Source organism: Pelmatolapia mariae, linkage group LG6 (genome assembly GCF_036321145.2).
Source record: "Pelmatolapia mariae isolate MD_Pm_ZW linkage group LG6, Pm_UMD_F_2, whole genome shotgun sequence".
In the NCBI taxonomy this organism is placed as follows: Eukaryota; Metazoa; Chordata; class Actinopteri; order Cichliformes; family Cichlidae; genus Pelmatolapia; species Pelmatolapia mariae.
In genome coordinates this window covers 26867853-26883437 of record NC_086232.1, presented here as the reverse complement: position 1 = coordinate 26883437, position 15585 = coordinate 26867853, and the positions used below count along the sequence as shown (strand labels likewise).

General features: G+C 40.8%; 1 protein-coding gene across 1 annotated transcript; it reads left to right on the top strand.

The window, feature by feature from the left end:
• Window positions 1–972: 972 nt before the first annotated feature.
• LOC134628609 (serine hydrolase-like protein) lies at window positions 973–13152 on the top strand. The gene is made up of 12 exons (XM_063475327.1): window positions 973–1135; window positions 3973–4116; window positions 4483–4596; window positions 6390–6431; window positions 6525–6544; window positions 6627–6701; window positions 8872–8978; window positions 9051–9130; window positions 9237–9271; window positions 9353–9429; window positions 9523–9610; window positions 11332–13152. Exons 1-12 carry the CDS (start codon window positions 1078–1080, stop codon window positions 11473–11475), a joined length of 984 nt encoding a protein of 327 aa, XP_063331397.1. The 5' UTR covers window positions 973–1077; the 3' UTR covers window positions 11476–13152.
• Window positions 13153–15585: the final 2433 nt, after the last annotated feature.

Here is a 15585-nt window from a genome sequence, read left to right as displayed (position 1 = left end):
GCTGCCGCCTTCATTTGTTAAAATTACAAACTAATACAGTGTCAGCTATATAATATTAACCTGATCAGTTTCCTGGGAGAAGTTTGTGTGTTTGCACTTGCTATAATTGAGTATCAGTGCTGCACTAAACATATTAGGAGGCCTTCCTTCGTGAGTCTTCATTCATGTCTACAGGCATACTGCACGGTTCAGAAGTCTAGTTGAAAGCAGCATTAGGAAAAGAGCATGAAGCTGAAGTTAAGCACTGCATTTTTCCAGCATGGAACACTTGCCTACTATCTGCTGCAGCATGAATGCACACTTAAGTGTGCAAGACTAGTGTGGCACCAAAACAATATAGATACAGCCTGCATTTAGAGTGAGGAGCAAGACCAGACAAATGCCCTACCAAGCACTTGCTGCTGCTCATTAGTGAGCTCAGGGAAACTTGAATAGACAGGTGGACTTTAGCAGCAACACCGCAGGCTGAAGAGGGACAAATGAAGTCAGAGTGAAGACAGGCCTTCCACCCCTCCATTCCCAGTGGAAATCAGTTTCCATTCTTTTCAGATCACATCTATTTTTAAATTTAGTGTCCTATAACACCTCTTTAACCTCTCCTACACTGCTGAAAGTTGGTGCATTGACTGAGCTGACCTGTCCCATCCACTTTTCCTTTGGCATTTCCTCTTGGAAAATGCTGGTCTTCTATTACAATGTTAGAAAATACAGGGATATGCAGATTACACGAAGGGATTCATTATGAGTCACTACTGGGCTAATGTTGATAGAAATTAGGGAGGGCATTCGACATCTTGAATCCAGTTGTGAGTAAATCTCACTGAATTCCACCAGGGGCCCTCTGCTGGACTTTTTCACATCACACTGGGGGCAAATGGCAAGTCCCTCCTCTTCTAAACTGTGATTGGTTTACACTATAGCTTCAACATGCGTCTAGCCAATAGAATTTCGCGTGCGGTCCAACACCCGGAAGACAGCGGTGAGCGTCAAAGAGGCCGAAGTAGAGTGAAGCAGTTTACACGTTTGTTTAAGAAAAAAAGTTGTCAGGTTTTATTTACAGTGTTTTCAGGCGCAAAGATGATGCAGGCTTTGAAAGGCGTCAGATACGTGACATCCAGCACGATGAAACAAGCAGGTAACCGGCGAGGCTCGTGCTCGTTTTAAATCAGTCCTAAGTGGGGGAAAGAAAAATAGTGTTTGCAAAGTAGCGACTTCGTCCACAATTAAAGCACATTCGCCGTCTTACAGTGCCAACATGAGCGATAATGTCATTCACAGACTTAATAAAAATATCTGGACAGCCAACAGGTTTGTGGAGCAAAGGTTATTGCCTCATTGAACATGTGATTTTTAAAGTATTGTTAACTGTAGGAATAACGTGTGTCAAACATGAGGCCTGGGGTCCAGCACCAGCCCACTGAAGGGTCCAGTCCGGCTCACTGGCTGGCTTTGCAAGTCTGAAAACTGCTATGAAGTCTCAAATAGCTTTAGTTTCAGTAAGATGTTCAGCTCCTCCTAGTGAGGCGAGGCCAGCATTACTACATAGTTATGACATTGTATGCGAAGTTAAAGTTGGGACTTGGACAAGGTGTTTCAATAGTATCCTTTTAGAGGCAAAAAAAAAGTCTTAAGCTGTTACCCATTTTATAACTAGATTTATGAATATTTAACTTAGCTGTATTGAGATTTTAGAGCAGATTGAATCATTTGTGGCCCATTAACTGAAGTTTGACATCCCTGCCACTTTCAGTGGCATGTTGAAGACATATTACCAGCTTTGCACCGTTTTCTAAAGATGTGACCTAGTGGAGACACGCAGCTGAACAGGGCTCCGACCAATGTTCCCTCTAAGCACAGAAAAAAAATTCTAACCTGAATTGAAATTAAAATTAATACTTTAACAATTCTGTTTTGCAGTGTTAGTCAGTAAGTGACTGGCTGCTCCCGTATGGGATTAGAACGATGCCACCTTATCCCATAGTCCAGCCAATAATGCGATTCACATTCGTATATACGCAGCTAATCAAGGTCGACAGGCTATGACAGCGTCCTTATGTGCCGACACCGGTGGTTTAGCTAGCAAAGCGGCGTGGCTGATGTGGAGTGAAGCCACGTTAATGACAACGTGTACAACCATTGGAGATGTGAGCAGGACAGACAGAACAATTGACGGAAAAAGTGTGGACTTTATACCAGTTTTTAAATTGTGTTGATAGGCCACGTAAAACCAGAGTTATGATAAAAATATTTGCAATGTTTGGTTTTCTTCCTGAATACTATCGTTGTTTATATTTACTGCGGGAAGAAAGGGTAAAAACAGCGTTTTATAAGGAAAACGCTCGAAAGCACTCTCCGCCTGTGAGCAAAAACAATACCAAAAAAAATCCCATCCTTTCCTATTGGTGGAAAAATGTACCATGTCGACCAATCAAAAAATGATAGCAACATGGCATTTAGTTGTTTAGGAAGGGGGAAGTTTTAGGGGTGACGGCGGTGTTTTGAGACGTGAGAGATTTGCGACGTTTAGCGCAAATCTTGTGTAGTTAGTGTGTAGTGTAGTCAATAGTTTTGTTGTGTGTGTCAGAACAATGAGGCGACTGCTGAATGTTACAGGTGTTACAGGAGTGATACATCTCCTGTTGTCAGGCCTGCAGGTATCAGGCTGTTGTTCTCCTTTATCTCATAGTGGACAGAAATTATTTTTTGGAGTGGCAAAAATAATTTGTGTGGCATCAAATTTGACACAGAACAGCTGATTGTTCTGTAAATAGTTTGAAATGTTTATTTTAAAAAACGCCTTGGCTGCATTTTTAGGTAAACAGCTGCAAAAAAACGTTGTTTGCATAACTCAGTTACTTTTTTGAAGAAGTAACTATATAATTAATTGCCCAACATTGGTCATTATATACTGTATTTTGCAGACAGAGTTACAGGACCCTCTCCCAGACCACAGACTCATAATACAAGTCAGAGCTTTATTTAAAAAAAAAAAGAAAGAAAGAAAGAAAAGAAAACAAAAGAAAGTTGTATTTTCAAAACTGGAGTTCAAGTTATTTTTACTTCCAATAGTGTTAACATACTACACAGGTCAGATTTTTTTTAATTTTCATTGTAAGTGGGCTAAAGCAGTTTAAAAGTAGTCTAACATAAATGTAAATGCTGCAATTTGATTATTTTAATAAACCATGTAACTTGGATGGATTTGATGCTGGCGTGACCACAGTGCACACGTCTGATGTCGCTCACAGTGGTCCAAGGGACCGCTCAGGGAGTTTGTGTGTTCACTCAGACACATGAAAAATTAGAGGGAACATTGGCTCAGACCCCATATTAAGTTTAGAGAAAAGTAATAAACTTGCAGAGATAGAAAGGCAAATGCTCATGTTTTGGCTTACTTTACTTTGCACTCATTGAGAACTTTCCCAAAGTTTTATGGATCTAGAATTTAGTCAAGTCACTCCCACCTGTGGTAAGGTTGGCATTTAAGAAACTTTCCTGAAAACACACAGAGAGACACACTAAAGAGTCACATAACCATCTTAACACAGGTAAATTAAAAAAAATGAGTTAAACGTATTAACTCAAGGAAGGTAAACACAATATTCCTGAATCAGTAAAGAAGCTCTCACCTTCCTTCAAGACAGGGTACCAATGAGCTGAGCTCGGCTTTTATTCCTGTTCGGTTAATTGAGCAAGTTAGACACAGGTATCTGCGATTAGTCAAACAAAAGCTGTGACCACAAAGCTAAGCCCCGCCTCCAAACAAAGGTGAGTTAAGGCGTGAGGAGACATATCTTACCCACATGTCCACCAGGAAAAGTTTTTTTTTTAAATGATCGTTTTCTTCACATCAACTAATCAGATCAGCTCATTTTCAGCCTCTTACAGTGTGACTTATAGTTGGTCACATGATCAGAAACTAAACCAGACAGATGTTGCAAGTCTTGTTAAACCAGAGTGCGCTGTGTCCAGTTTCAGAGCTCTCCGTGGCAGTCCCGTGGGGGGAGATCCGAGGTAAAGTCTGGGGTCCTGACCACGGACATCCTGTGCTGTGCCTGCACGGCTGGGCTGACAACTGCGGTACATTCAACACGCTCGTTCCCCTCCTGCCAAAAGGTAAGTGTTTTGTGCAATGCACATTGACCATCTCCAGTGGCTCCCACTGTAGAAATCTCAGTGCCAAAAATTGAACCCCTTGGGCAATAATTCTTAAAATCAGCGGATTCTGCTGCTCAGCTCACTCAGGTGTGTGGCGTTCGGTTAATTTGAGTGTACAGCTTGTGCATACAGGTGCTGCTGCTCAGCTGCTGGAACAGCTGCATCCCATCCAAAAAGACTGGATCTGATGATGACATAATTACCACAGCACTTTACCCAGATTTTACAATGGTAGCTGACTGATTAGGAGTGTTTTCCTAGCTTTGTGTCTTTATTAACCTGAAAGCGATTTTTAGTTTGTCTTCTCCCTGTGTCTCCATTCAGAGTGCCGATATGTGGCAGTGGACCTGGCAGGTCACGGTCGCTCGTCGCACCGTCCTCCTGGAGTTCTGTACGCCTTTCCTTCCTACGTGATGGATGTACGCAGAGTTGTTGATGGTGTGTGAGTTCGAGGACAGTTGCAGTTAAGCCTTTAAATCCCATCAGAGACATCAGTGTTTGTTCCAGGATTGCAGTTTGTGATCATCGAGTTTTGGCTGAAACTTACATGTTATGCTTCCATAAACTTCTGCACCCCACATTTATAATCCTAAGAGGTCTTTAACTGTACACTTAGTTGCATTCCCTCATATCCATGGGAATCACTTTGGTCCATTAGGTTGAGAGAAACTCTGGGAGAAATGTTGTGACAGCTAACATGACATATTTATTGCTCGTTACTGCTCTCAAAGGCAAGCTGCAGCAGTATACAGCCCCTGCAGCCAGCACAGCTGCTGGCTGAAGATGCGGATGTGTCTGATGCTCAGGCTATGATGCTATTTATGTATTCATGACTGCACAGTAACTATTCTTCACTGGTCCTGTTAACATGAGCTAGCATTAAGCCTGAGCCTGTGATGACAGGTGTGTAATAAATACACCGCAGGTGTTCGGGAGGCAGTGTGGCTGCAGTATAACTGGGCACTACTGCAAACTTTAGTTATAGTTATTGTTAATTTAAATGTAAATGATTATTGTTTTAGTTTGCACTTGAAGCAGGCTTGTAGCCCAGAACAAAAAATTGCGTTTTGGAAAAAAAGTTTCTGTAAATAAATCTGTAAAAATCTTGGTAAAGCTTTCGAATTAGAAGGAGGAAAACAATGAGGTTTAAAGAGCAAGGGATAAAAAGCTGAAAATGTAAATGAAGGCCAGTAAATGATGTGTGCTGAAATCACATCCTGGACTCGGACTGTTCTAGAGCCGGGGGCTGCTGTGGCTGAAGGATGATTCACTGTGTGTTTTTTGGTTATATGAGACACATAATCAAAACACACAGTGGGATTTTTGTGGTAAATTTCAAATATTTTTATTACAGTATAAAACAAAAGGTTTAAAGGCCACCCGTGTGGAACAGAAGTTGCTGTTTTCCATCAACATGTTTGACATGATGCAAGCCAGTTTGATCCATTTCCATAAAAAAGGCACAGTGTATGAAAGAGCTGTCTTGTGTTAACTGACCTATCATTTCTCTACAAGTCATGGCTACTCCTCCTAGTTTAATCAAACTTACACGCTGTGATCACCTAATGTGGCTTCACCCAAACTTAGTACAGCCGTGGTGGCTTGGTGTGTAGATAAATGCGCCTGTCACATAGTTATCTATACTTGGAGTACCACCAACTAGCTGATGTGGGTGTTACGCCAAAGCTCAGCCATCCTGCAGTCACGATCACAGCTACGGCCCGTCACAGAGGACTGAAGCAGCCCCACTGTTGAAGTTTCACCCACTCACGCTGTGCTCATAGGCAGTGATGAGTTGCCGCATCATCCATAACAGAGTGTCATAATACTCAGCCTTCGCTGTGGATCAGAGGGAATGTAAAATATATGAATATAAAAGCATCTGTGGCCTTTTCACAGGATGCTTTGTGAGCTTTGACAGTTTTGTTTTTTTTGGGGGGTTTTTTTATAAGTGGGCAAACTCTGAACTCTGAGGTCGAGCATACACTGCAGCTGAAAATGCGATGATTTTAATATGAATATACATGTGACATAATTTAATATGCAGTTTATGGATCTAGAAAAAAAGGCCCTTTAATGAATGTTATTAATTTCAAGCATATTGCCAGAGCTGCCATGCATCTTTCTGACAGCTGAATCACAGCAGTGAGGATTTCTTTGAGCTAAAAATGGTCTGTGTTCTGTGATGAGATACTGAACCTGGTTGATGATGTGTGAAATTACTCCCACAGCTCTGCAGTGGAGCAAATTCTCCATTATAGGCCACAGCATGGGTGAGTGCAGCTGTATAAAGAATTCAAGCTTTAAAACGTATGTTTAAAAGCGCACGTTTATTTTATTTCTCTGTCCACCTCTTTGTATTTCAGGTGGTAACGTTGCAGGAATGGTAGGTGACTTACTATTAAGACACATTTGAGAGTGCTGTGCTTTATTGGGTGGCATCATTGTCCATGTGGCGTCTTCTGCAGTTCAGCGCTCTGTATCCGGAGATGGTGGATGCCATTGTGCTGCTGGACTCCTACGGATTTTTACCTACAGACCAGGTACTTATTTCTTTTCTTTTTTTCCTTTCTTACTCCACATCTGCTTTCATAGGAAACATTATTCAACAATACAGCAGCAGATGATACCCACACATTCTCTGACTCACCCAGTATACGGTTAACCCTGTACACCCCCCACCACCATCCCAACCTATGTAGTGGTACATTGAAAGAATTAAAAAGTTGACTCTTGCATCATTGGACTGTCAGGTTATACTATATATACACATATAGCATCTTTCAAGCTCACTCAGAACTCAGTCCCTTGGATCCTGTGGTAGACCAGAGCCTGGGGCCACTGTGGCATTGTTTTAGTATGCAACTGAACAGTAGCTGTGTGTGATTTATTGTTTTCCACAAATAATATGCCTTGAAATATTGGCCTGTCCTCTGGTGTGCCTTTGCCAGTGCAGGCCACTAGTAGCTCAGTGGGGGGAGAACAGGTGTAGCGGTGTTACGGTTCTAGCAGGTGTCCCAGTGAGCCATGATGGCTAACCAGCATCCAAAAAATGCAGGAGTGCAGCCATCACTGGTACACTGGTTATCAATGATTATTTCTCCCCAAAACGAGATGTCTGCTGTGGGGGGAAAAAGTCTGTTCTGTCCACCATGATTTTCTTTCCAGCTTCTTCTAGAAATGCTGCATAATAATTGATTTCCAGTCCTCATGAAATGTGGGTTGCTCTTGGGGCATCAAGGCAGACCTGGCTCTGTAGATTATTCTAGTTAAGTAAAACTACATATCAGAAAAATGGTCAAACCTTTTCTACACAACCTGTGGAAGCTTTGGTTCAAATGTGACTGGGAAGCCTGCGTGACTGCAATAATGTTATCGTTAAAGTAGCAATACAGTGCCGTGCAAAAGTCTTGAGTCGCCCGTCATTTCATTTTACAGCATTGACGGTGTGTTTGGAAGCATTGTCATACTGAAAAATGAAACTGTTACCAGTCAGATGGGGTGGATCAAAATCTGACCATATGTTTTTGTTTTTACAATTCCATCAATTTGACAAGATCTCCAACCCCACAGGCTGAAATGCAGCTCCAAACCAGGGCAGAGCTTCCACTGTGTTTTGCAGATGGCTCTAGACAGCCTAGATAGTCAGTGTTGTTCCTCCTCCGTTTATACTGACAACAACTGGAACCAAAACTATTGAATTCTCTAATTCATCGCTACATGTCACTGATTTTTCCAGTTTTTGTGTAATTTGGAGTCAGGAGAACTGCTTTTCAAGACCACTTTAAAACATTACAAGAAAATCTGGCTCCTTGGAAACAAAATATAAAGAAATAAAGGGTATTGCAAGACTCCGCAGCACTGTTTGTCACCATAAATACAATTCCCATCAGAGGTTCATTTACACCCTCTTGTGCATCATGTGTACCCATGAAGGGGGAAATTATAACGCTGACGTGTCTCTGATTACTTCTTCCTGAGTGAAGTGTGATTTTTAAGCATCCTTAGGCCTCTCACTGTGTTTGTATTATCTCATCCAGCCTGCTATTATTTAAATTTTCCAGAGAAACTTCTTAGTTACAGCTAAAAATGGCTGTTATGGGTGAAATAAGAGTTGTTTGAGTTACTCCGATGTTTCTTTTCCAGCAAACAGAAAGATGACCCAGGTGACGCTTTCAAAAGTGGACAACTATTTATTTATTTATTTATTTTTGATGAACTTTAATGTGACAGCTTCTTTTATAGTATGCAAAAAGGCTGCTGTTGTCTAGCAACTTCATCTAAATTAAGTTTTTCTCCTGAACACGTTGAGGTGTAGGTGGAAAGTAGAGGAGGTGCTCTGTTTCTGAGAGCATATAATTTGCAGTGACGAGAAGCCCCCCTCAGAGAGAAACACCTCTCTGGTGACCTCTAGCTAATTATAGTTTGATTTACACTTCGGGGCTTCATGACTTTGTGACAGTGTCTGATGAAGTCTGGATTGTGAGAAAATGAAAAATGCTGTAGGCGGTTTGACATTTTGAAAAGCGTTGCATTTAAGAAACACTTTCGGCCACCAGTGTAATTGAGTCTGGCGCGGTTTTGACCTTTAGGCCTGGGCTAAGGCTTTACATTATATTATTGCATATTGCATGTCTCCATATTATTCCTGTACAATTCACCCTTGTGAGTCGTTTTCAGTTGCTGTCCTTATTTATCTCTGCTCCCTCGCAGAAGGAAATGCCCAAAGTGATCAGGCAGGGGTTTGAAGAGATACTTCTGTTTGAAAAAACGATGGAGGAGAAGAAGAGAGTGTACACTTACGAGAAGGCAGTAGAAAGGTAAAGCACCTTCCCTTATCTGCAGTTTTAAAGGAGTTCACTCATGCGCTAACTTTGTTTTTGAACCTTCAGGTTGATGTCTGTAAACCAAACTCTTTCTGAACGCTCTGCGAAAATCCTTCTGGAGCGAGGTCTGGTTCAGGTTGAGGGAGGTGCGTGTTTATCTGCCTCTCGTTTACCTTTTATGTTCTCTCAAGACTCATCTCTATATTTCTTTTTCCCCTTATGTTTGAAGTGTAACTTCTCTTTCCCTTGCAGGAGTTGTGTTCTCCAGAGACTTTCGTGTTAATCTGGTAGGTTTCCCCTGATCATTTCTACCCAAGCTGTCATTTGCAGCAGATGGTATAAACGTGCACAATGTTTCTCAATTTCAGAAAAACATAGCACGCATCAGTTTGGAGCAGAGTCTGGAGCTGCATTCGAGGATAACGGCCTCTATCCTAGTTGTTCTGTAAGATGGTCTCCTGCCTCTCGTTCTCTTATTGCGTGTGAGGGAAAAAAATAAGAGACTAAATAGATTTGCAAATTTTTTTTGTCTTTACAGAGCAGAAAGTGGCTTGGAGAAAATATTTGCTGAAGACGAGCAAAAGAAATTTACATCAGCACTTCTTCAGGCCTACAGGGACAAAAATGTGAGTGCGCCTAACAGTCTGTTTGTGGAAAGCAGGTATGTTTGCATCTCCGTGTTTATTTTTAGCTGTTAAGCCTGCGCATAATTGTGCCTAGCAGACAGACAGCTGCACGGATGCTAGAGTAGCAGTGCAGTATGAGCTCAGTGTCTCAGGAGCAGCAGAAATTTATATAGCCGTGAATCTCAACACTGACCTACATACAGGAACTTGGTCAAGTGCTGCTGATGAGGGAGAGCAGAGGATGCGTTTTCACCAATCGTCCCCACTGAGTGGGTTTCTTTCCCAGTCAGATTTTCACTGAGCAACAAAAGATAAGCGTGGCATGTGGTGAGCACAGTGGAGCGTTCAGCTCTTTCCCTCAGGTGTTTGTAGAGATTAAAGTAGAGATGTGAGAGGGAACGTAGGACTTGCATTCATTAAGCGCCCAAAAATATTCCAAATGACTTACGATGCTGCTGTAAACATGGAGGACTTCATGTTTACAAGTTTAACACACAGTCATTTAAAATGGCTTTTCATAGGAGCCATGAGGGTAAGTAGCAGTCAAGTGCTGCTAACGTAATGCAGTTGATTAATTGATAATCAGTAACTGTGATCAACTCTATAGAATCAGAAGCTGGAACAAGTGTGTGTTAACACAATGCATCTCGGACTTAGTTAGCATGTTAAATGTTAAACTTTGTGATGGCGCAATAAGAAAAAAAGACTGAACAAGTATGGATACCTCTTCTCAGTAAAAAGAATATGGCAGCACATTTTAGGTTTGCAGAGGTGCTGAACAAATCACATGACTTCCGGAACTAAAGTGGAGATGTTTGACCACAACGCTAAACACAACACATCAGCACAAATGTTTCATACCAACAGTGAAGCACGGAGGAGGAAGAGTAATGATTTGGGCTTGTTTTGCAGTCACAGGTCCCAAGCACCTTGCAGTCATTGAGTCAACCACAATCTTCTCTGTATACTAGAGAATTCTGGAGTCAGATACGAGGCGATCTGTTAGACAGCTAAAGCTTGGCTAAAATAATACCATGAAACGGGACAATCATCCCGAGCACAGCAGAAAACAGAATGACTGAAAAAGAAAAGAATCAAGTTGTTGCAATCGGCCAGTCAAAGTCCAGACATCAGCCCGACTGCAATGTGATCTAAGGAGAGCTGTGCATAAATAAATGTCTACAAACCGCACTGAACTAAAGAACGTTGAAAGACTTTTCAGATTTAGTCTAAGTTCATGACCTAAACTACATAAAAAGATGGATGTAGCCATTATGCCATTGGTTTCCATTTTGAATTCTTGACTTGAGCATTTTGGCGCAGTATTCTTGTTTATATGAAACCAAAGGCACGCTCAAACCTGATTAGCTGTGCCATATTCAAGGTTCACCAGTGGGTTTACTTGAAATGTTGTGCAACAGTGGGAAATGAACTTCTGAGGTTTCTCATTTGGTGGATTTAGTAGTGATTGAGACCTTAAACTCACCATAAAAATGTTTAGTGATTTCAGAAATAAAAAGAGAACTAGGGTCAGTTTTTGCGATCAGAGAACTCGCCCCCTGCTGGGCATTAACAGGAATGACAGTTTAGTCCATTTTACTTCCTTATTCGATCTTTCTGTGCTTCGCAGTCTGCGGCTCAAGTGGCCGGAAAGTTCTTTATTCCATGTCGAAAGCCTGCTTTATTCACCATCGTGACTGGTCTCATCTCTGTGTTTTCAGCATGCCGTGGTGACTGTTCCAGGTGATCATCACATCCACCTGAATAAGCCTGACATCGTCGCTCCAGTTGTGTCGGACTTCCTGCAGACCAAAGTCCTCTCACGCTCTGCTACACCAACTAATGGCCAGACCTCGAAGTTATAACAGACCAGTTACTCCTCGAGTCACGTCACACTGACTCTACTGCTAATCCTGTATTTATACTGTACTATTTACACAGGTTTAACTTTGGTGCTTAAAACTCACTCGGCTGGTCGTCTTAGCGGACTCATGAATTATTTAAAGCATTTTAAAAGGTAGTGATGCTGTTGATTTAAATGAGAAAACATAATTTTGCCATCGCTGCCATCTCTGTCTGTTTACTCAGGCTTTCTGCCTCAGGCTCTGCACTCACTAACATGAGGGCATCAGAGGTTTGAGTTCATTCTTCTATTGCGCTGCCTGGAGCATGCACCACATACTCCAAGCAGAGGCAGTTTCAAACACATTATACCACATTGGAGCTCTTAAACTATTATTAAACTATTCCATAGCTTGATAATTGTCCCAAGCACAGCAATAGTCTGTGGCCATATTAAAGTCACACAGGTGAAACTGGATGAAGGGGTTTGTCATTATCTGTGAATTCCTCCCACACAATCAGGAGTTGGGCCACCAAACTTGGCACAAAGGTACATCTTGAAGGCCTCTGAAGGTTCTCATCTATGTCAGGTATTATTAGGTCCTCGTATTGCCTAGCAACCACCTAGCAAGAGGCTCAAATGACTGCTTTACATTCCTATAACGCCTTATGAAATTAAAGCTAATTTTATAACTTCTTATTTATATCCACAAAATCTGAATTATGCATGTTGAGCAACCACCTAGCAACAGGCTAAAAACCATTTTTAGCATATGAACAACATCGCTTATTGTTTTTACTGTTCTCCCTGTGATTATGTATATCAGTTTGCCCACAGCACCAACAGGCCAAGCAATACTGTAGCATGGGCACGTATGGGTTTCTCTAATTTGTTACTCCTCGTCTCCTCTGTCTTCCCCGGAAATCTGTCTCAAGTGTGCCGTGTTTAAGGATGTCTCATTCCTAAAATGCATCTGGAGGACAGAGGAGAGAGGAAGCTGCACAGGTATGGCTTTGTGGTAGTTCTTTAACCTCTAGCGTAGGCCATAAGAGCTAGGATATACAAACCGTGCTGGACTCTTTAAACAACTGCTCGTTTCATCCTCCAACTGTTTCAGTTTTTAAGATGATCAGACTTTCTACTCTTCAGTGTTTCTGTGAAAAGTAATATCTGCTCACATTGTGGCATGTTGTAAATTTAAGGGTTTTTTGCTTTTTTTAAGTGCTGTGATATCCTAAAAGACAGTAGTAGCCTTTAACAAAACCATGGGCAAATGATGTGGCTGTGCTACACGTCACGTTTCAGTTCATCCCGCAGAGCCAGTGACACCATCAGCTGAATCGCCCCGTGCCTGCTGCCTTTGAGGAATGATTGGGATTCACTGTGGCAGCTCAGAAGTCTCACCAGTGTGCTGTGTGTCATTAATATTTTAGCAAGTGTACAGTTTCTCAGATGTGCGACCACATGTTTAATCTCAAAGGTTAAGTGAGCAGTGGAGAGGAAAGTGTGTACCAACACAGAGAGAGCAGAGGACGACGCGTGACTTGAGTACTTGAGTAACAACTATGATTTCCCATACAGGGCGTCTTTTTAGTAAATCTCAGTTACTGAAAAGCTTTTATTTTGAAGAAACATCAATTGACCCATAAAAACAATTTCTGTGCCTGACGCATCTTTTTTTTTTTTCTTACATTAAACTAATGGCATTAATTGTAACTGTCTTACAGTGTCTTTGTTCTTCATGAAATTATAAAATCTTGAAAATTCATTTAAAGTTTGTTGACTTTCTGACAGCTGTTGAAGCACTTGTGAGCTTGGCAACATCAATTTTAAAACAAGCTCAAGAAAAGGGGAAAAACAGTCTTATCATAGATGTCTCATAACTTTCTATAATGTATCCTGATTGTTGGTAAACCTTTGTTTTTTATTGTTTTATTTTACTGCAGTATTTCAGGGACACCAATGCTTAAAATATAGTATTTATAATAATTAAAATTTAATGGTGCATACATCTTTGTTTTTTTATTAGATTAATGCCATATAGGCTGAACCGTGGGCAGCCACTGTGGCTGTTGCAAATTATCCAGGCGTCTTGTTTTACCCTCTAAATTTAAAAACAACAATAATATTAACAGTAAAGTTTATTTATGAAGCACTTCTCAAAAGGATCATTATAAAGTCCCTCCCAGAATAAAATAAAAGAAACTAAGAGGAATAAATTACAAATCAATTAAAATAAAATCACAAGATTCAAGAGGAATGTCAAAAAAAGCGAGATAATGTTATTCCAATTTTAATGCGAAACATAGCTTAGAAATCTAGACATTAATCCTTTAAGTGTATCATATTTGATAAATGTGATTCTGAGACTACTAACATAAAGTGCACAACTGTTTTTAAGCAACAAATTATACAAAAATGTCATATGTCGCAAAAATTATACAAAATAAAACTCATATGCAAACTTATATTAAACTTCTTTCTGTTTATGTTCAAAATACTCTCCAATATTAATGTTTCAGGCTTTACGAATAAGCATGGTAAAACATATAAACTCTAGAATAATAAGTTATGAAAAGCCTTACAATACAAATGAGCTTCCAGCAGTGATTTAAAAGAAGACACTGATGACATGAGCCAGTTTTCCTCAGGCGGGTCATTCCGAAATCAAGGAGCCTTAACAGCAAACGCTCGATTGCCTTTTGTCTCTCAGCGTGAGTTAACAGGTTTCTGCCTGAGGATCTGAGGCTGCACACTGTTTGGTTCAGGAACAGCAGTTTGAACGCGTAATGTGGTGCCAGGCCAAGAAGGGCTTTAAAGTCAATTCTAAAAGTAATGGGCAGCCAGTGCAGAGTCATTAGGAGTGGTGTAATATGTCCAGTTTTCTTGATTCTTGTAAGAAGTCTGGCTACTGAATTTGGCACCATCTGAAGTCAGTTGAATGCTTTCTGATTAATACTTGTTAAAAGACCACTGCAACAATCTAAGCGAGAGGAAATGAAAGCATGAACGGAGGCATATGCTTACATGTTTGTTTGGTGTTCTGTGGTTATCCATCCTGCTGCACTAAGGAGCCAGGTGAGAGGAATGTCTGTCTCTCTTCTGTTTGTCAAATTCAAAGTTAAAGGAAGGATTCTTCAGAAGTTTTTGCTACAGAAAAGCGACTGGAGTCCAGCCTGAGAGTTCAGTTGAAGCAGGGCTCAGGTTGCTTCCTCCTCAACCTGACTCTGACCTTCAAACAAAAACCTGCATTGCAGTGAAGGTTTGACATACTGATCTGCTACTTTTCGAATGAGTTCTTTGAATTGATTCAGCAGTTTCTTTGACTCTCTGCTTGTTAGCAAACAAATCTTTGAGGCTTTTATCGGGCGTTTTAAGTTTCTGTGCTTAAGGAAGTATCCAGAATCCTTTCTTAAATAAAAGTACCACAAATACCTCAGTGTGGAAATAAATTAATGTTTGAACAAAGCGTGATCTACTCAAAGAATCACATGCAAGATGTTTTAGTGGACACCAACTCATATTCGACAGGGCACCACTCTGTAGACTTCCTTCCTAAATCAAGACAAATCTGTGTGCAGCCACTGCCCCTCTCATAAATAAACTTGACAGTAATCTGATTCTGCAAAAATAATAAAAATAAACTCACTTGTGTATCTGCATGATATTAAAATTAACTTCTGTTGTTGATCTTTCACAGTTTCAGCCTTAACTTTGTGTAAGAACTTTGTGTCTGAGCTGCATACTGAGGTTGTGTGGTGTCCATGCTCAGAGCTCACTGTAGGGTCCCAGGGGGAGGGATCATAGACTGTATATGAAAGAGTGAGAGATCAGAGGTAAAATCTGGAGTCCAGGGTCGTCCTTTGCTTTGGTTAGCTTTCCAGCTGGCCTGACAGCTACATTCAGCACTCTCCTCTTGTACCCAAAGGTAAACTGTACTTAAAGGTCAGGAGGCTTTCAGCAAATACAACAGGGTTATAGTTGCTCGATCCATAATTTAATAATACACATCCTGGAAATTTCCTTGAAAACAAACTCAAATGAATAGAAATATTTACATTTTAAGTTTGCCTTTCTTTATATTTTTATAGGAAATGGTAAATGGGTGCAAAAACTGATTAAAATATGCAAA